This window comes from Rhea americana, unplaced genomic scaffold, assembly GCF_003343005.1.
Source record: "Rhea americana isolate MKP2758 unplaced genomic scaffold, rheAme1 scaffold_78, whole genome shotgun sequence".
NCBI lineage: Eukaryota > Metazoa > Chordata > Aves > Rheiformes > Rheidae > Rhea > Rhea americana.
In genome coordinates, this window is record NW_028186956.1 from 3,245,925 (window position 1) to 3,262,461 (window position 16,537).

Consider the following 16,537-nt stretch of genomic DNA (forward strand, 5'->3'; position numbering starts at 1 on the left):
GTTTTGCTGGTAACAGTGAATGGGAACCCTGTTGACTATCACACCATCCACCCCACACTTCCACTAGAAAATGGTCCAGCCAAAGCAGACATGTACTCAACACCACAGTACAAATGGGAGCCTTCGGATGACATGTCAGGTAGTGAAAAGAATTGCCTGGGAATTATCCCTAGTTCCATATTTTATTATTCTTTCTCTCAGCTCACTGCCTCCCACATTTATTTCATTTTATTAAGCTCCTTGGCCTGCTGAAATTTAAATAATTGCTGTCGCCTGGTAATGATGGCTGACCACTTGGCAACTTTGTAAATGGGGCTACAGGCATATACTGTCCAACATACTTTGCCTTTTGCCTGTCAACACAGTGGTCGTAGGTCTTGTGTTGCTTTACTGTGCTCAAAAGTAATTTTTCTTTGGCTCCCATCTTGGGCTGGCTGTCGCTGTAGCGGTACTATCAGTTAAATCATTCTAGGTATGCTTACCTGGAGAGAGTGCATATACTACCTTTAGATCAGTATGAACTGCAAATAAGAGTTTCTTTTTTCTCCTTAGAAAAGGAAGAGGAGGAGCAAGAGGAAGAGGAAGAGGAAGTTGCTCAGGAGGAAAAAGAAAATGTTAAATTACATGCCATGGTTTCTGTGTTCCAATTTATCATGAAACAAAGTTACATTTGTGCTCTGATAGCTATGATGGTAAGTACTGGCAACAAAAACCAATGTGTTCTCAATATTTTCCTGGGTTTAACCTGGTCTGTTGATTTTCACTTAGTGTTTGCATCAGGGTTATACAACATCAGCATGCATCATTTTGGTTCCCTTTTACATTATTAATACGTAATTCTCAAGCCTGTTATAGATCTATAAATAGGGCAACACGCAGGGTTCTGGGTAAAGCATCACATTTCCTGGACTGGAAACCTTATGTTTGTTATCTTTTGAACGTCAGAAAACCACTGAGTTTTCTATCAATTTCTAAGCTTTTGTATGAGCAGGTTTGTCATGCTTCTGCTCCAGTCGGAAATTTGTCTGCAAACGTAAAGCATTTCATGCTCGTCTAGTAAATTTAAGTATATAATTTCTTTTGAAATTCAATATCCATATAGTTTCTGTATCATTTTGAACTGAAGCATGCATACAGTTTACTCTCTTGAGAGAAAAAGGTCTATAAACCCTGATCTATATTGACACAGAAAGGTCTCAAGGCAAATACAACTTTGTCCTAAGCAAGATTTTGCTATTATATTACTTACCACCTACATTTTTTCTTTCATTTTGTTGTTTGCTTTTAAGCCCACTGGATGCAAATACCTGGAGTTACACTGTAGCTAGTTTTCATCACGATAATTAGTTCTCTGCCTTTTCTCCCAATACAGGCTTTGGTTTTACTGTTTTGGAAAGGTTTCAACTGTGATGCAATTTACCATAAAGTTTCTTGGCCCAATTTTGCATTAAAAAATGGTAAAACAGATTAGTTTGGCTGCGATTTGTTTGCATATAGTAAAAAGAAAATACACGTAGGCAGGTTTTTTTGGTTTCAAACTTTATTTGCTGTCCTTTAGCAGGAAACGTTTCTCATTGTAGACTAAATAAAACAACTCTGTGTAGAATCTGGATCTGACTTGATGCATTTTGAGACACTGGCAAGTGGTTATTTTCTTACTACCGCAATACCTCTTTTTCTTATTTTTTTAAGCTTGCATGGTTCACATGCTTTGCATTTCCTTTTTAGTTCATTTCCAGGCTTATCTCTGTCAATAGCAAAGGTGGAGATGTTTTTAAAGGCCCTTCTTCTAGTATAACATTGAGACACTACTAGATTTTTCCATAGTGAAATACCCCCATTTTAAATGACCTTAGCCAAATTCATTTATGAATTCTTTATTCGTGTGATATGATTCAACTTATACCAAATTCCATTTGCAGCATAGCTAAACAAATCTCAGTGAGTGTTAATTTCTTATATGTCAACAGAAGAGTAGCATTTTAATATTTTTCACATACCCTAAAGGTTACCATTTCCAGAGGGGCTGACTAACCTGATTACAATATTAATGTTTTGTACTTTTCTATTTAAATTAAAAGGGAAATTAAGATAGTCTATTGACAGGTATTCCTGTCAATAATACCTGTATTTGGTATTCCATTATACCAAAATAGAGCTGAATTTTACCCTAAATTGATAACATGATATGAATAATAAAATAACCACTTTAAAAAGCAATACATTTCCTCAAGTGTATAATAGATAAGTCTTCAGTAACTGATTTCTGCAAGCTGTACAAAACATTTGATAGTTGTGAGTACAGGAAGCCAACTAACATGCTTAGTGCAGACTAAATGATCATCAGATTAGGAGCGCAAATACCAATGTTTTCCATTTTAAACTGATTCCACAAAAGCAAGAACAATATGGAGTCAACATCATTTTCTGCGTCTGGTGAAGGCCTTGAACGTGAGTAGCTATTGAACGTGCCCTTGCTATTGCCACTCTGAATTCTTTGCTGCTAGTTTTGCAAGGAGGTCTTGTGGGCCCAAAAATCAGTCTGTATTTTCCATCTCGGTTAGTCTGCTTACAGGCCTTACCAACGTGCAATTAATGTACAAAAAAAGGTTCATCCTCAGCTCTGGATGTCTTAAGAATCCATTTTCAGCATGTTTTCCAGGGGGTTTGTTGTAGCTGACCTGATTAATACAGGTGGGAGTTTTATGACAACGAAAATATGTGCTAGGTAGAGACACTTAAAGTTTGACTGGCAATATGTGGCAATGCTGTTCCTGAGTGAACCTATGTACATTTTGCTTTCTCTTTTCTCTTACCACAAGGCTTGGAGTATCACATATCACAGCTGGTTGACTTTTGTGTTATTGATCTGGTCTTGCACACTGTGGATGATTCGGGACCGAAGGAAATATGCCATGATCAGTTCACCATTCATGGTTTTCTATGGAAATTTACTACTAACATTGCAGTATATATGGAGTATTGAGCTCAGGAATGATGAGCTTCCTGAAGTATCAGGATTTTTAGAAAGAAAGGAACCTGGGGAATTGGCCTCTAAGGTATGTGTTATGAACAGCTGAGATTTATTTAGAAGACTGTAAAATATATTGTGATGAAAAATGTGGAGCTCTTGGCATTTCTTAAGAATGAATCCTCAGTATTCAGTATGGCCATGTTCAGCAGCAGTTCTACAATGAAAGATAAGTAATTTAAAAAATGTTGTTGCAAAAGTTGTTTCTGGTTCATAAATCTAGTATGAAAACAAGTGTTTCAAATGTATTTGGAAACTGTCACGATAATTCTGCAGAGAATTCTTAGTGAGTGGAAGATTGCTCACTTGTTCGGATCTATAAAATGGATGTGAAAGTATATGTGATTTGATATGTTGGATTAATTTTTATCCTCTTAGCCCTCTCCTCTCATAACTGAGAATGCGATGTCTCAGCTACTTGTGAATCCTTCAGCACTGATATCACACGCAAAATATTCTGGCCTTCAAAACCGTAAACCCTACACCTGCGCGGTCAATGGCAAAATACGCCCTGGTTATAGTGAGAGCCAAGCAGGGACTGTATGAAGCTATGAACACAAAGCTCAAATAAGTGTAGGCAGCTGAATAAACACTTTGCAGTTTTAGCATATTCAGTTACCCATGGGATGTCAGGTCTGTCTTTGAATATGATGAGAAATGTAACTGTGGTGCCACTGAAATTACTAATAGTACTTACTCCCTTATGATCTGACACAAGCATCAGTATGTGATTGTAGCTGAACTTTGGTTCTTTACTCTTACATCTGAAGCAGCAAGAGCTGGAATCCATTTCAGGTCACAAACAACAGGGTTTGCTGATCTCAATGCATGATTTTTTTTTTCTTTTGAATTCTTGAAAGTCCTACAAAATGGCTTATAAGTTTGGCAGGCTTGCTTCTGGGGGTTGGAATGAGCATAAGTAGGAATCTGTTTCCTAAAGCAGCCAAGAGGGGCATCTTAGAGTGCATCTGGTTGGCACTGCTCCCCTTGAGCTAAGTGTATCACTTCCCTTGTGCCTCCTAATTTCCAGTTAAGGTGATCCTGCTACTGATTTTCCTGGTTGGCATTGCCCGTTGGGTAACCACTTCTGGATCCTTAATGCATTTGAAAATCATTGAACACTGTATTATTTCTCCCATAGAAGAGCTAGGTTAGTAAGAGAGCTAGATCTCAAGGAGTTCTGCAAGGTACGTTTCACATTTTCTCTCAATGACTATGTGAGTCTCCAAAAAGTTTTAACTGTCTTAGTATAGTGTCAACTTAGTATAGTCTCTGTTTAGCTATATCATCAAATGTCTTATCTAAAACTAACTAGTGTCAAGAAATGAAACTGTTGTGCATATATGATGAGATAGTCACACCTATGAAACTAACAGAAGACATCTGCTGGTTTTTTAGGCTGAATATAATGCACTCTGTAAAATTAAGTAAAGACTGAATACTGTGTGCTGCAAGGAAAGAAAGAGCCAAAGCAATATACTATAATTCTCTCTGCATAATTTTCCACGTGCTTTGAATGTGTGTCGTGGTCTGAAAAAGAAATAAAATGGATGCTGTGAAAAGTGAACTAAAAGCATTTCTTTAATCTACAGCCCTTCAAAACTTGTCTTAGACCCAGCTGTGGCTCTGGAAATGCCAAGAGCAATGAGACAGAGCTTCTTGCTGCAGAACAAATCTGTGCTTTACAATGTCAGAGGTTTGTGTAGCAAAAGCCAGAGCTTAGGGAGGTATCTGAAAGAGCTGTGACGATTCACACAGGCTGAGGATCTTCTGTGGCAGCCCAGCCTTAGCCACAGTGCCTGTGAAAACAGCTGTCGCTAGCCTAGGATCTCTCCTTCCCCCAGGAAACATGTGCAAAATTGATGAAAAGCAAAAGAGAACTCTGTGCATTACACTATTGGCCTTGTCTGTGTATTGTATTGTATTGTATTGTGTACAAACCACTTGGCTCTTACATGTTTCCTATTTGAGATTTTGTTCTTTTAGTTTATAAAGTAGTGAAATCATCCCTTTTCTGCACTGCTGAACTCAAGGGAAACACGCAGAAATGCATTCTTCATTAAAGAGATTATTTATTTCTAAGGTGTCCTACTGTTATCGAATAAATCATCTCCTAGAGCTCTTTCATAACATAAAGACACATAAAGAAATTTTTGATTTTTAAATTAACTGCATTTAGGCACCTAGAGTACCAAAGCTCTTATATCAAAAGAGTTAGGATTTACCAAACCCTAATAATGACAAGACACTCACTAGCTATGCTTGTTCCCTGCAGAAAAGGAAAAAAAAAGAACAAAAAAGGACAGATGGGAGTTATACTGATCAAAGCATAATCGAGAAATCCTTAAATTTTTAAGACAGGAAGAATAAACTGAATGGAACAAGTTAGAATAGAACCTAGTAGGTAAATACATCTCAGAAAAGATGCAGACTGAAAGTTAATACTCCTATGAAAAGTGCAAATAAAACCAAGTTGGTTTTAACGCAGGGTTTCCTAAATGACTTAACTTCCACAAATATGTACTTTAACACTGATGCCATCATTGCCATTTTTTGGTGGACAGAGAAAACAATAGCATAAAAAGTTCCTGAAAATACATGTTTTCAATAGCAGGAAATGGGATATACAATTAGTCTGTGTCTCCTGTTTTTGTTTTGATTTTTGTTTGCAGATTCTTTTCACGATTACTTTCTGGCTACTGCTTAGGCAACACCTCACAGAGCAGAAAGCACTTCGGCTAAAAGAAGCTACTTTATCTGAGGTTAAAGTTGGAAGTGAAGAAAATGAAGAAAAAGGTAAAGTCACATCAGATTTAGTGGATTTCTTCAGTTGTGACAGAAATTCCAGTTACTACTTTTCTTAATGCTGAAAGCAATTAGCAAGGCATTTTTTATCAGCTGAACAAGACACTACAAAATCCCTGTGCAACTAATCTCTCAGGTGATACAAAAATAAAAACTTTGAACTTCAGAAAACCAAATACAAATGAGAATTTGCTTTACAGTTGAACCTCAGAAAGTGCAAGATAAATTAAATGACTCATCTGAGAAATGCATTGGAACTTTCAAATAATCAAATTTATTCCTATGTCCTGATCCCTATGTCCTATGTCCAGACCAGCAGATGAATTGCCATAGGAGTTTAAGAATAGGAGAAAAGTGTTTAAACAGGAAAAATCAGTTGCTAAGTTCTTTAGAAGTTGTGCTTTGTACTTAGGCACTTGTACAAGAACAGAGGTGGTTAAAGGTTATACCTCTAATTTCAGTATGAGAGTAAAAACCTAACAGTGAAGGTGACTATTACAGTTTAACCTCATCTAACAGCCCACTGCCTGTTCCCTCCTTTGCTGCTGGGCACCTGCTCCCCCAAACCTTTCTGCCTCCCTTTGGATTCTGGGCTGAAGCAGTCCCACTCACTGACACGGCACAGCCCAGAAAAAAAATGGTGTAGTTTCCTCTTGGATCATTTGGCTTAATAAAACATCTGATTGGCGCTGTGCTAGGATGGGAAAGAGCAAAGAAAGAGCCTGGGAAGAGGAGGAGCAAGGGGGACAAGGGGGACGAAGGAATGGGCAACCCTTTTGGTGGCTGTTATCTGGATATCTGCTCATGTGTGTTCCTGAGGGGACACCCACCCTCCCCTCCATGAGCCTTGCAAGGTTCATAAATAGGGAAACCTGGCCTCTTCAGAGGGCAGAAGTAGTTTGCCTTTTCTTCAATGGCTGAGGCACAGCAGGAGAAAGTAGAAACGTGGAAGTTTCTTTGAAACAGCAGTGTTAGTGCAGCATTTATATTTTTTAAGCTTGTTTGGTTTTATGTTAATGTTTTCTCTTGCTTGTGGGTTTTTGGAGGAAACCACAGTATTCTCTTAAGGACATTTATCCCTCTAAACTCAGGATCAGGGATTTTTTGGCAGCAGCGATGGTTTCTTCGTTTTCCAGTTTAAAAGGTTTCTTTCCTGGGATTACAGGTATTGCCATGGATATTGTCTTGACCATGATCCAATATACAGCCCTTAGGCAATAATTTTTCATGATAGCTCCCTGATTGTCAGATGAAGTGTAGAATCATGCCTGGTAGGGCCACAGAGCAATGTGCTGTATGGTGCTGGGAGCAGGCGGAGGTTTGTATCATGCTAAAATTCTTTTGCTTGTTCTGGAGGCATGTAAATGATTCAGACTTGCTGTGAACATTGTGCTTAAGTTTCTGTGCTGTGCACAGAAATTTTACCTTACATCCATTTCATGGATGTAAAGGGGGCCAAATGTGACACTGTGTCTTTGCAGGAGAGGAATTGCAAGAGGGAGAAGTGGCAGAAGAAGAGCAGGAGGAGGAGGAAGAGGATGATGATGATGAACAGGATATTATGAAAGTCCTGGGGAAGCTGGTGATGGCTATGTTCATCAAATACTGGATTTACGTCTGTGGGGGCATGTTCTTCTTCGTCAGCTTTGAGGGTAGAATTGTCATGTACAAAATCATCTATATGGTACTGTTCCTGTTCTGTGTGGCCCTCTATCAGGTAAGTGAAAATGATTTAGACTAAATTTTGTCCTTGAGTACAAGGGTTCATACCTTTAACTTGGCAGTTAAGTAGCTCAGAACAAAGTTCATGGATAGTGTATTTGTTCTTTCATGAGATACAACATGATAGTAATAAGAGCATTTGAGGAGGGTGATAAGACTTTTGATGAGAGTGCAGGCAAAGTGCATGTAAATTGAATTAGTGCCTACAATACATACCTCTCTTAGGGAATTCTGTTCCACATCACTGTGAGAACTTGTACGGAAATTTGTGGACACATATACCACCAGTCTTTGCAATGGCTGGTCCACACAGCTTCCACTCCCTAGTAAGCGTGGAGTCCATCTCCTCTTTCCTGGTGATGAAACTGAGTGACTGAAGCTGTCCTGGCCTTTACGCCTGTGGTTATGTCCTAACAGACTTTAATTTTACACAAAAGTCAGAACTTGAGTGCTTATGTACCAAGAGCAAAAACTGCATTTCAGAGACCTGTGGCTGCTGTTGGGTACACATCATTTACACATCATTAGGCTAGATTGGAAGAATAATAGTCTTCATATGCTGGTACAGCACTGTCAATGTTTTTGTCAGTGACTTTGCTTTGAGCTTGTTTTAACTTCCTCAGTGTGTGATTTTCAGGTGCACTATGAATGGTGGAGAAGGATTTTAAAATACTTTTGGATGTCAGTGGTTGTTTACACAATGTTGGTGCTTATCTTCATCTATACCTACCAGTTTGAGTCATTCCCAGGGTTGTGGAAGAACATGACAGGCCTGGATGAAAACAAGTAAGTGTTTTCATTTAATTACTTTCCAGTTGTTTTTTGTGTTTAATATGGTGGAATGCTCTGAGAGCACTCATCCTTCTTGTAGTGGAGACAGATCATGAGACCATCCATCCCCAGGCATAGCTGACTTTAAGCTCTCAGCTCTGGAGCTTTAAATTTATTGGTGCAAATCTGAAGAAATGAGAAAGCACATGAGAAGGGCTCAAAGAGTGTTCCCTTCCGCCCTGTCTGCTGCCAGGGCCTTAGCACCACTCCTCTTTCCAGTGCAATGCCAGTACTTCTCTCAACCTCTTTGACTATAGGAACAAGATGTAGGGTAGATTTTCAGGCTATCTGGAAGCAATGAAGATGGACTTGCACTCAGGCTGGTGAGGAGGGCTGAGCTTCTCCCTCCTGTTGATGTGCTGGGTGTTCCTCAATGGGAGTTTACATGATTACACGCAATGTGAGGGGATCTTCAGTGCACGACTTCAGTGAGAGACAACATCCCTGGCTCCCACAGGGATATTTTTGCCAGGGTTGGTTGGTTTGGCTCTGTATGCTTACAATATCTTTCTAATTTACTGAGTCCAAGTGCAAGATATCTGCATTGTAAAACTTTCTGCTTTAGAAGAATTTAAAGATCTAGAAATATATACCAGCCCCTTACTTCCCAATACAAATAAGGTCTCATGAAAAGGAAAAGATTTCGGTGTGAAAAGATAACTTGTGGTCTGCTTTGTTTTTCAGACTGGCGGATCTTGGTTTAAAACGGTTTTCTGTGGCTGAGCTATTCACACGCATCTTTATCCCCACCTCCTTCTTACTAGCGTGTATTTTACACCTTCACTACTTCCATGACCGTTTTCTCCAGCTCACTGATTTAAAAGCTGTAACCAGCAAACAGGACAACACTATTTACAGGTAAAAAATAAAAATAAATGAAACTATTCATTGTGTGTATGAAAGCACTGTTTCTGACTGTCTTTTAATGCTCACTTTTCATGAAAAGTTATTTGCCCTTGTTATGACTAGCTGGTTTAAAAAAAAGAGAGAAAAAACAGTCAGCTTCCCTCAGATCCCAGCACTCCACCAAACAAACCACAGCCAATGTTATCTCTCTCACTCCTTTCCATAACATGTTTAAGTTTTTGATTTTAGGGTACATTTTCAGAGGTATCAATGACATCTATGCATTTATCTCATTGGCTTTGAGCTTTAATAGGGGTTAGACACATAACTGGTATGTGCACCTTTTTGCAAATCCTGGCAAGAATCAGAAATACGGCTTTTTGTTTGGACCACTTCTGTTTTAAATGTCCTTATTGCAGGCCAAATGGAGATTGGGAGATCTTTGAAAAATATCGCATCACCTTGGACAATGAGGCCTTTTTATTAAGTTGAACTTCAGAAATGGAAATACGTTACACAGTGTCATTATGCATTGATTTAATTCTAAAGAAACCAACTCATTTTGACAATATTTTTAAAGTATTCACCTGTACATAGATAAGTGTAACCTAGCTGCATTTTTATGAGTGAGGGACAGCTGCATTACATCACATACATCATAGTGTGCTGTAGAATAATGACAGTTTAGCTTAACAGAGAATTCTACTCTGCGACTCACAAGTTTTATGAAAAAACATTTCAGACATTTTGCAGGCATTCAGTCTAGTATTAAGCATTTTTACAGTGTCTAATACAAGCTTGTGTTCCCTATTCTCAATGCACGTGAATAAGCTCTACTTTTACAGATTTTACTGTGATTTTACTTTTACAGAAAGTTCTGCAAACTTTCATTTTTTTGTATTTAAATCAGTTGTTAAAACCAAAACAAATCAACTTGACAAGGAATTCTTAAAAATATATTTTTTTTCTTTATTGCTCTTTTTAAGTGCCTGTTTGCAGGCACTTTTGCTTTTCTTGAACTGCTAAATCCTGTAGCAAATTCAGAGGCCCTTGGAAATGGTCTGTGAGCAAACTCTCCTTGCCCGTCACAGATTTTTATATGGCAGCAGATGTTTGTCACCATCTCAGAACTGGGCAGCCAAGCCTTGAAACTCAAGCCCAGCATCTGATCTGGGCTGTGCCCAGCCAGAGACCTTTTGGGGGGGGGCCTCTGCAGTAACTGTGCAAGGTTTTTTTTGTAGCCTAAGGACTTTGCACTGTGCTGAGTAACATAGAAACAGCTTGCCCCCCATCCTGATTTTGTGGCAGGCACAAAATGGATAAAAACACCCTGAGATAACCCCAAGCTGTAGGTGGTTTCATAGTGCAGCAACCTGCCTCTGTAAGCACTACTTACAGATCTTTCTACTGTAGATGAAAGATGCCAAAATACTAACCATGGCTTGCCAAATGCTGCCATGGAGAAAATCACTGTAACTGAATTGACATATTTCTCAAAAGGGCAGAGCCACCGATCCTAAGGACACAAAATGCTGTCAGCGTCTTATTGCTAGCAAAAAAATCAAAAGCAAGAAAATGCTAGTATCAAGGAAGAAGGGTGTAGCGTGTCGATTTTATTTGTAGTCAGTAAAAGCAAATTTTTACCAGGAGTAAGTGTCCTCAGGATAGGACACTGAAAGTAGGAATGAGTAGGAAAGTAGGCTTAAGCAAAGTAACAAATGAATATCATCTTTTTTCTTCCTTGTCAGCACCACAAAATTTTTAAATCTTTGTCTGGTACTAGATTGTACTGAACTGTAAGATAAGTAGCTAGATATTTTTAAATCTTCAAAATATGAAATGTGCTGTATTTGTCATTTTGCAGTATTTCAAAATCACAGTTACACGTGTATCATTTGTTCCTCCTCATAACTTTTCACAAGCTTGTCCAATTCCCAAATCAAAACACATTTTCCTGTTTGGGGCTAACATTAACACTGCCTAACATATGAAGATCCCACTGTTTTCTTCCCTCTTCATGCAATAAATGATCAGTACTGAGTATCAGTTGACTTTACAGTTCAAAGCTTCAGCATGAAAACTCAACTGACAGTTGTACTTATGGTGCATAAAGATTGTTAAAATACAGCACAGCTACTAGAATCAGCTTAACAGTAATGCTAGCATTATAAGTAAGTTGCAGGGACAATTAAAACAGAAATTAAAGACTTATATATACAGTAACAATGTACAATATTTTTACAAAGCCACTAAAGTTTGATTTATTCCTTTTGCTTTACAGATTCTTAGCACAATAGCTATTTTACCCCTCGAAACTGTTTTTAGGTTGCCTCTGTTGCTACAGAAAAAATTAAAAATTAAAGAAAATGAACCCTTATTTCTCAGTAAGCAGACAAAAGTCAGTCCTTTTAGTAGAGAACTTGTTAAAATAGCCGCAATAGGTAAGAACTAGTCATGCAAGTAATCATGAAAAGTAGCCCTAGTTCTTCCATTACTGACTCGGTTCCCTCAACTGATCGTGTGATTGTGGTATTATGGCTGTATATGACCAAAGTCTTGTTAAAATCCCTAAAACTTTTCTTGCATGAAGAAACTGTTTCGCATGAGCAGAGGGTGCAAAGTGAGCTCAAGAATAAGTCTCTGCCAGCTTCAGTAGAGCTGGCCCTCTAACCTGGCATACTGCAACTGGCAGAGTGAGACATTTCTGACTAGTATTGGATTTATAAGCTTCCTAGACTTTTCACTGCATGGTGTGTTAAGCTTTCAAACTTGGTATTTTGTTATAACAATATGCCTCTCTTCGTAGACAGGAAACTATATTCATTTCTTTTTAATGGTTTCCTTTTCTCTCTCCCTAACTCATTTCCCATTGCCATCTCATGCATTCCTGTGCTTTCATCTCCCACCTCATAGCCATGCCAAAGTCAATGGCCGTGTTTATCTAATAATAAATAGGTGGGTACTTCAATCTTTCCTTTCCTTTAAAAAAGATGTACCTTAACTTGTTTGTTACTTCTTAATTGCCTTCAAACAAACTATGTTCTTGCTGCACAGTACTGTGAGATAAGCAGGGGATTGTAGTCTTCTAAAGCTACTAAATGGTGAAGTAGTTAATACATCTCTCCTGCGTATTTGTATGTTGTGAGTCCATCTCCCCATTGGGATTGTCAGACTTTGTCCATGCCTCAGCAAAGGTGTAACTGGTGCTACTTGTAATTGGCTGCAGACAGTAGACTTGACTGAGGAGGCTCGTTTGTCCACCCTTTGTCTGTGCATGGAAAGGTGCATGCCTGCATGTGCATCCTTCCGCACACGCACCTCCATCTACCCCCCAAGTGGAAGGGAATTCGAGGGGCAGGTCAATGAAATGTGGAATAGGTTTTTCTTTTCAAGAAAAATAGGAGCATGTGTAGACTCATATTTCCCATTCAAAGACAAAGATAGAGCATCCAATACACTGAAACTCCAACACAGGCTAAGGCTGTTGATTTGGAGTCTGAATTGGGTGCTACAGGATCCAGCCTCCCAAAGCCTGTTGTCCTTATGCTTTTATAAATAGATAAGAATCCATCATGGATTATGGCGCAAACAGCTCCATAAAGAGATTCCTTTCAAAATATTTGAGTGGAGTAAGTGTGGACTTCTGTTTAATAAGCTCAGATGGCCAGTTAAGCAAAGGTCTTTAGACCCTTGCAGTATTTAGAAGCACTTCTGCATTTGTTGTTGCTACTGAATATAAAACCTGAGAAAATCCCTCAACTGAATTTTTGTGAATACCTGCTCTAATAAGAGGTTAATTTATATGTCGTGTCTTCATGCTACTTTTTTAATATAATCATAAACTCTAGGCCAGTTCATAAAAGTTCATCAGAGCTGGAAACCTGGTCTGTAGGAAGAAGTGTTGGAGGTGGTAAGGGCAGGTGATAGCTAAGGAGCATGGCCAGGGAGGGCCCTCACCCACCAGGGTTTGGGAGCCAGAGCCAGCCCAGGAGGGTCAGGATCAGGTCTGAAAGCAGTAGCAGGAGCCCCCAGAGCATGGTGAGCTCCCAGCAGGTTCGTGGTGATAAGGCAGGTCCTAGATGAAAGCAGAGAGTCAGTCCACTTGTCAGGCTTAGGGTCGGGGCAGACAGGACTGAGCACAGATGTGGCTGCAAGGTAGCTCAAGGCTCTGCCAATAACTCCACAGCACTGCATGCTTGGCTTGCTTCTTGCATGCTGCGTACGTGGGACAAACAGGTCAAAAACATCCTACAGAGCAAGAAACTGAGTGACAGATACCTGAGAAATAACTTAGAGGCAGTAAATTTCAAGAAATACATAAGCCAACTGCAAAAAATTTACCAGTGGTAAAAGATGCTTCATAATGGAGCCAATAGGTTATTATTAATTAATCTGCTCTAGCAAATTGCAAATAAATTAAAGTAGCAGGGTACCAGCAGGGACCTAGGGCACATGTCTGATTTTAGTATGACTGAAATGGTTTTGATGCCTACAGCTAGATATACTAGAACACTTTTCTTTGTTGATAACCTTTTTAATTATTTTAGGACAACTAACAGACTCACTTAGAACCATTAGCTCCTATACCTTCAGGGCTTGCTGTCTGCATTCTTAATCAGATGTTTAGTTATTTCTCTTCCTAAGTATCAGAGACAAGACTTTTTGTGTTATCTCTGATAATTTCCAACCAGTATGTGCCTTCTGACTATAAGTTACATCTGACTAGCATCTGTGAAGCCTGTATAGGTAACTTGTCTTAGCTGTACTAAATTCTCAGTGCAGTTTTTATATCCTGATAGCTCTGTTCTCTATTACGTGAAATCATGCAATATTATAACTGAGAAAAGAAAGGAAAAGCAACCTCAGGAATAAATGTGGAAGCCTAGGAAGAAAGATTCTAAATAGACTAACTTTTAAAAAAAGGGGCAAGGCTTTTTATTTAGCCTTGGATCTCCTGAGCACATTCTTGTGCTTAAACCTACTATGTCAATATAACTAAGCACTGACATACTGAAAACGAAGGTCATATTGAGGCTTTGTCAGGTATGTTTTGCATGTGCCCTCGTTTATAACCCCAACACCTCGTGGATCTGAATGGGAGTTATATGGATAAGATAAAGATAAGTCTTCCCATATAAAATCCTGTTGAGTCACTGTGTTTCTGTCCAGTGCACTGAGGTAAGTCAATATATCCTTGATTTACACCAGTGTGAATGTAGATTTCTCCCTCATAAAAGTCACTTGGGAAGATATCTCACTAAAATCAGTGAATTACACCTATGCATGGATACTCCTATTTCATGGGCCCTTGCCTTTGCAAAGGGCCCTGATCATTTATATTAGTTGGGGATCTCTCTCTGTAAGATCTGAACTGAACTGAAAATTCATTCTCTCTCATATTTATACTTGACTCTGCTGTTGGTATATTTTAAGAGTTCTACACAGATATGCAAAGTTAGTCATTTTAGTGATTACTGTTGTTTAGTCTTTTTACTGAAATTTGAATGTTCTTATAGTATATATGCTTGCTTACCTCTGAAAATAAAGTATATTGGACAAAATATCTTAATTTTAGTGGACAAGGCAAATATAGTCTAGAATACAAGATTTCAGATTATTGGACATTCAGGTTCATAGCCCAATCCACAATCGAGGATTTAGGTAATCATTGTCAGGGATGAATTTATTCAGTGAGATTATTTTGGGCTTGACTGTTTTATAAAAATTCCATTTTTAAGCCACCTTTTCTACATTTTTGGCAATTGTTATGGTATGACTACTTCAGGAATGTTTAGTCAAATTTCTATAGCTTTTCCTTCATTTTGAGGCACTCCGGTTTCCAACATGAAGAAATTGCAACTCACAAACACTGGGATTTTTTTTTTAATTGTTTGACTTTGTCATTAACCACTTAGTCTGTGCTGCTCATTCTTAATGATCAACCAAATTTTTAGTTTCTTGAATTACAAAAATCTTAGTTAAAATTTGCAGAATTTCATGCCTAAATGGTAATAAGCCAGAATTTCACATCATGAAAACAAAGCCTTGAGATAATACTGTAGCATATTAACGTTAGCATTAGTCCAGAAATAGTCTAATAAATGCTGCATGTAGCAATTTTGATAGCATAACTAAATATTTAGTGGCCTAATCACACAGATAAGGGCTTGCAAAAGAAAGATTTTATTATAAGAAGTCCTACTTAAATACTATGGCAGTAAGTAAGACTAAATAAGACTATGGCTCGGCAGAATACATAGGATCTGTCAATTAGGAAAGGCAAGTGTTCTGCAAATACAGGATGTGATTCTGTCCCTCCTCATCTAGGAGCTTGAATCAGTGTGGGAATATCAGCATAATTCACATCCAGGGTGCAGGCTCTCTGTCCATGAAGTTGCTGGTATTTAAGCTACTGATTAAGCTACCGGTTAAGAATAGTCTCTTCATAAATATCAGTTTATATATATGAAAAGCAACACAGTTTGGAAAAAAAATATGTAAATTGATGACTTTCATAGTATTCTGAAACCATTTGTGTATTAGAAGATATGATAACCTCTCTTTTCTCAATAAAGGCAAAATTAATATTGGAAATCCCTGAGAAGAATTGCAGTCATGACAACCATTTCTGTGTTAAAATTGTTGTATCTCAATTTTGGCAGTCTGAAAAGTGCTAATAGATTTAGTGAGGGCCAGTTCTAAATTTAAGGAAGAATCTTTGTGAAGTGTAGGAAAGACAGAGAATGAATGGCACTAACAAAGAAAGAGATGATAGAGTAAACTGAATCCCCAGCTACAGAATTTTTCCTGTAGTTTGGTCACAAACCAAAGCCAGAAGAATACTTGCAAATTCCTTGGCTTCCCAGTTGCATCTCCCAATTGGAAGAAGATGAAAATATATGTACAATACTGCATCAGATACTTATGGTGATACTTGAGCTGTCTTTGTGACAGCGTGGGGCAATATTGACCTGATTTAGCACTGGTGTAAATAGATTACTCCCTTTCCATCTGTGCTGCAGTCCTGTGGTCCTTTACAGAAGCGCCCCGTGAATGTCATGATGGCATGTTCTTGGCATCAGAGGGCTTCTGCAGATGGAGTAGGAGAATGCTTTGTTGCTTGTGATGTAGCGTATTTATCGATGACCTTCTTCTGTAACCAACCCCTCTGTTCTCATCTCCCTTTTTCTTTCTATTCCAATTACTATGAGCAGCCTCAAGAAAAAAATACCAAACCACCAAAATGAGTAAGTCCCCTGTGAAGTCATGAAATGTTTGCTCTTAAACAATGTCGTTTCATGC

At 38.5% G+C, this 16,537-nt stretch overlaps 1 protein-coding gene across 1 annotated transcript in view; it reads left to right on the top strand.

Moving 5' to 3' along the window:
* The window catches only part of PIEZO2 (piezo type mechanosensitive ion channel component 2), a 253,796-nt gene that overhangs the window by 160,153 nt on the left and 77,106 nt on the right, over window positions 1-16,537 (top strand). Inside the window, exons 12-18 of the mRNA XM_085322513.1 lie at window positions 1-139; window positions 553-692; window positions 2,823-3,059; window positions 5,704-5,827; window positions 7,318-7,553; window positions 8,196-8,344; window positions 9,074-9,247. Coding sequence (XP_085178639.1) covers window positions 1-139; window positions 553-692; window positions 2,823-3,059; window positions 5,704-5,827; window positions 7,318-7,553; window positions 8,196-8,344; window positions 9,074-9,247 — 1,199 coding nt within the window. The remainder of the gene's footprint in view (window positions 140-552; window positions 693-2,822; window positions 3,060-5,703; window positions 5,828-7,317; window positions 7,554-8,195; window positions 8,345-9,073; window positions 9,248-16,537) is intronic.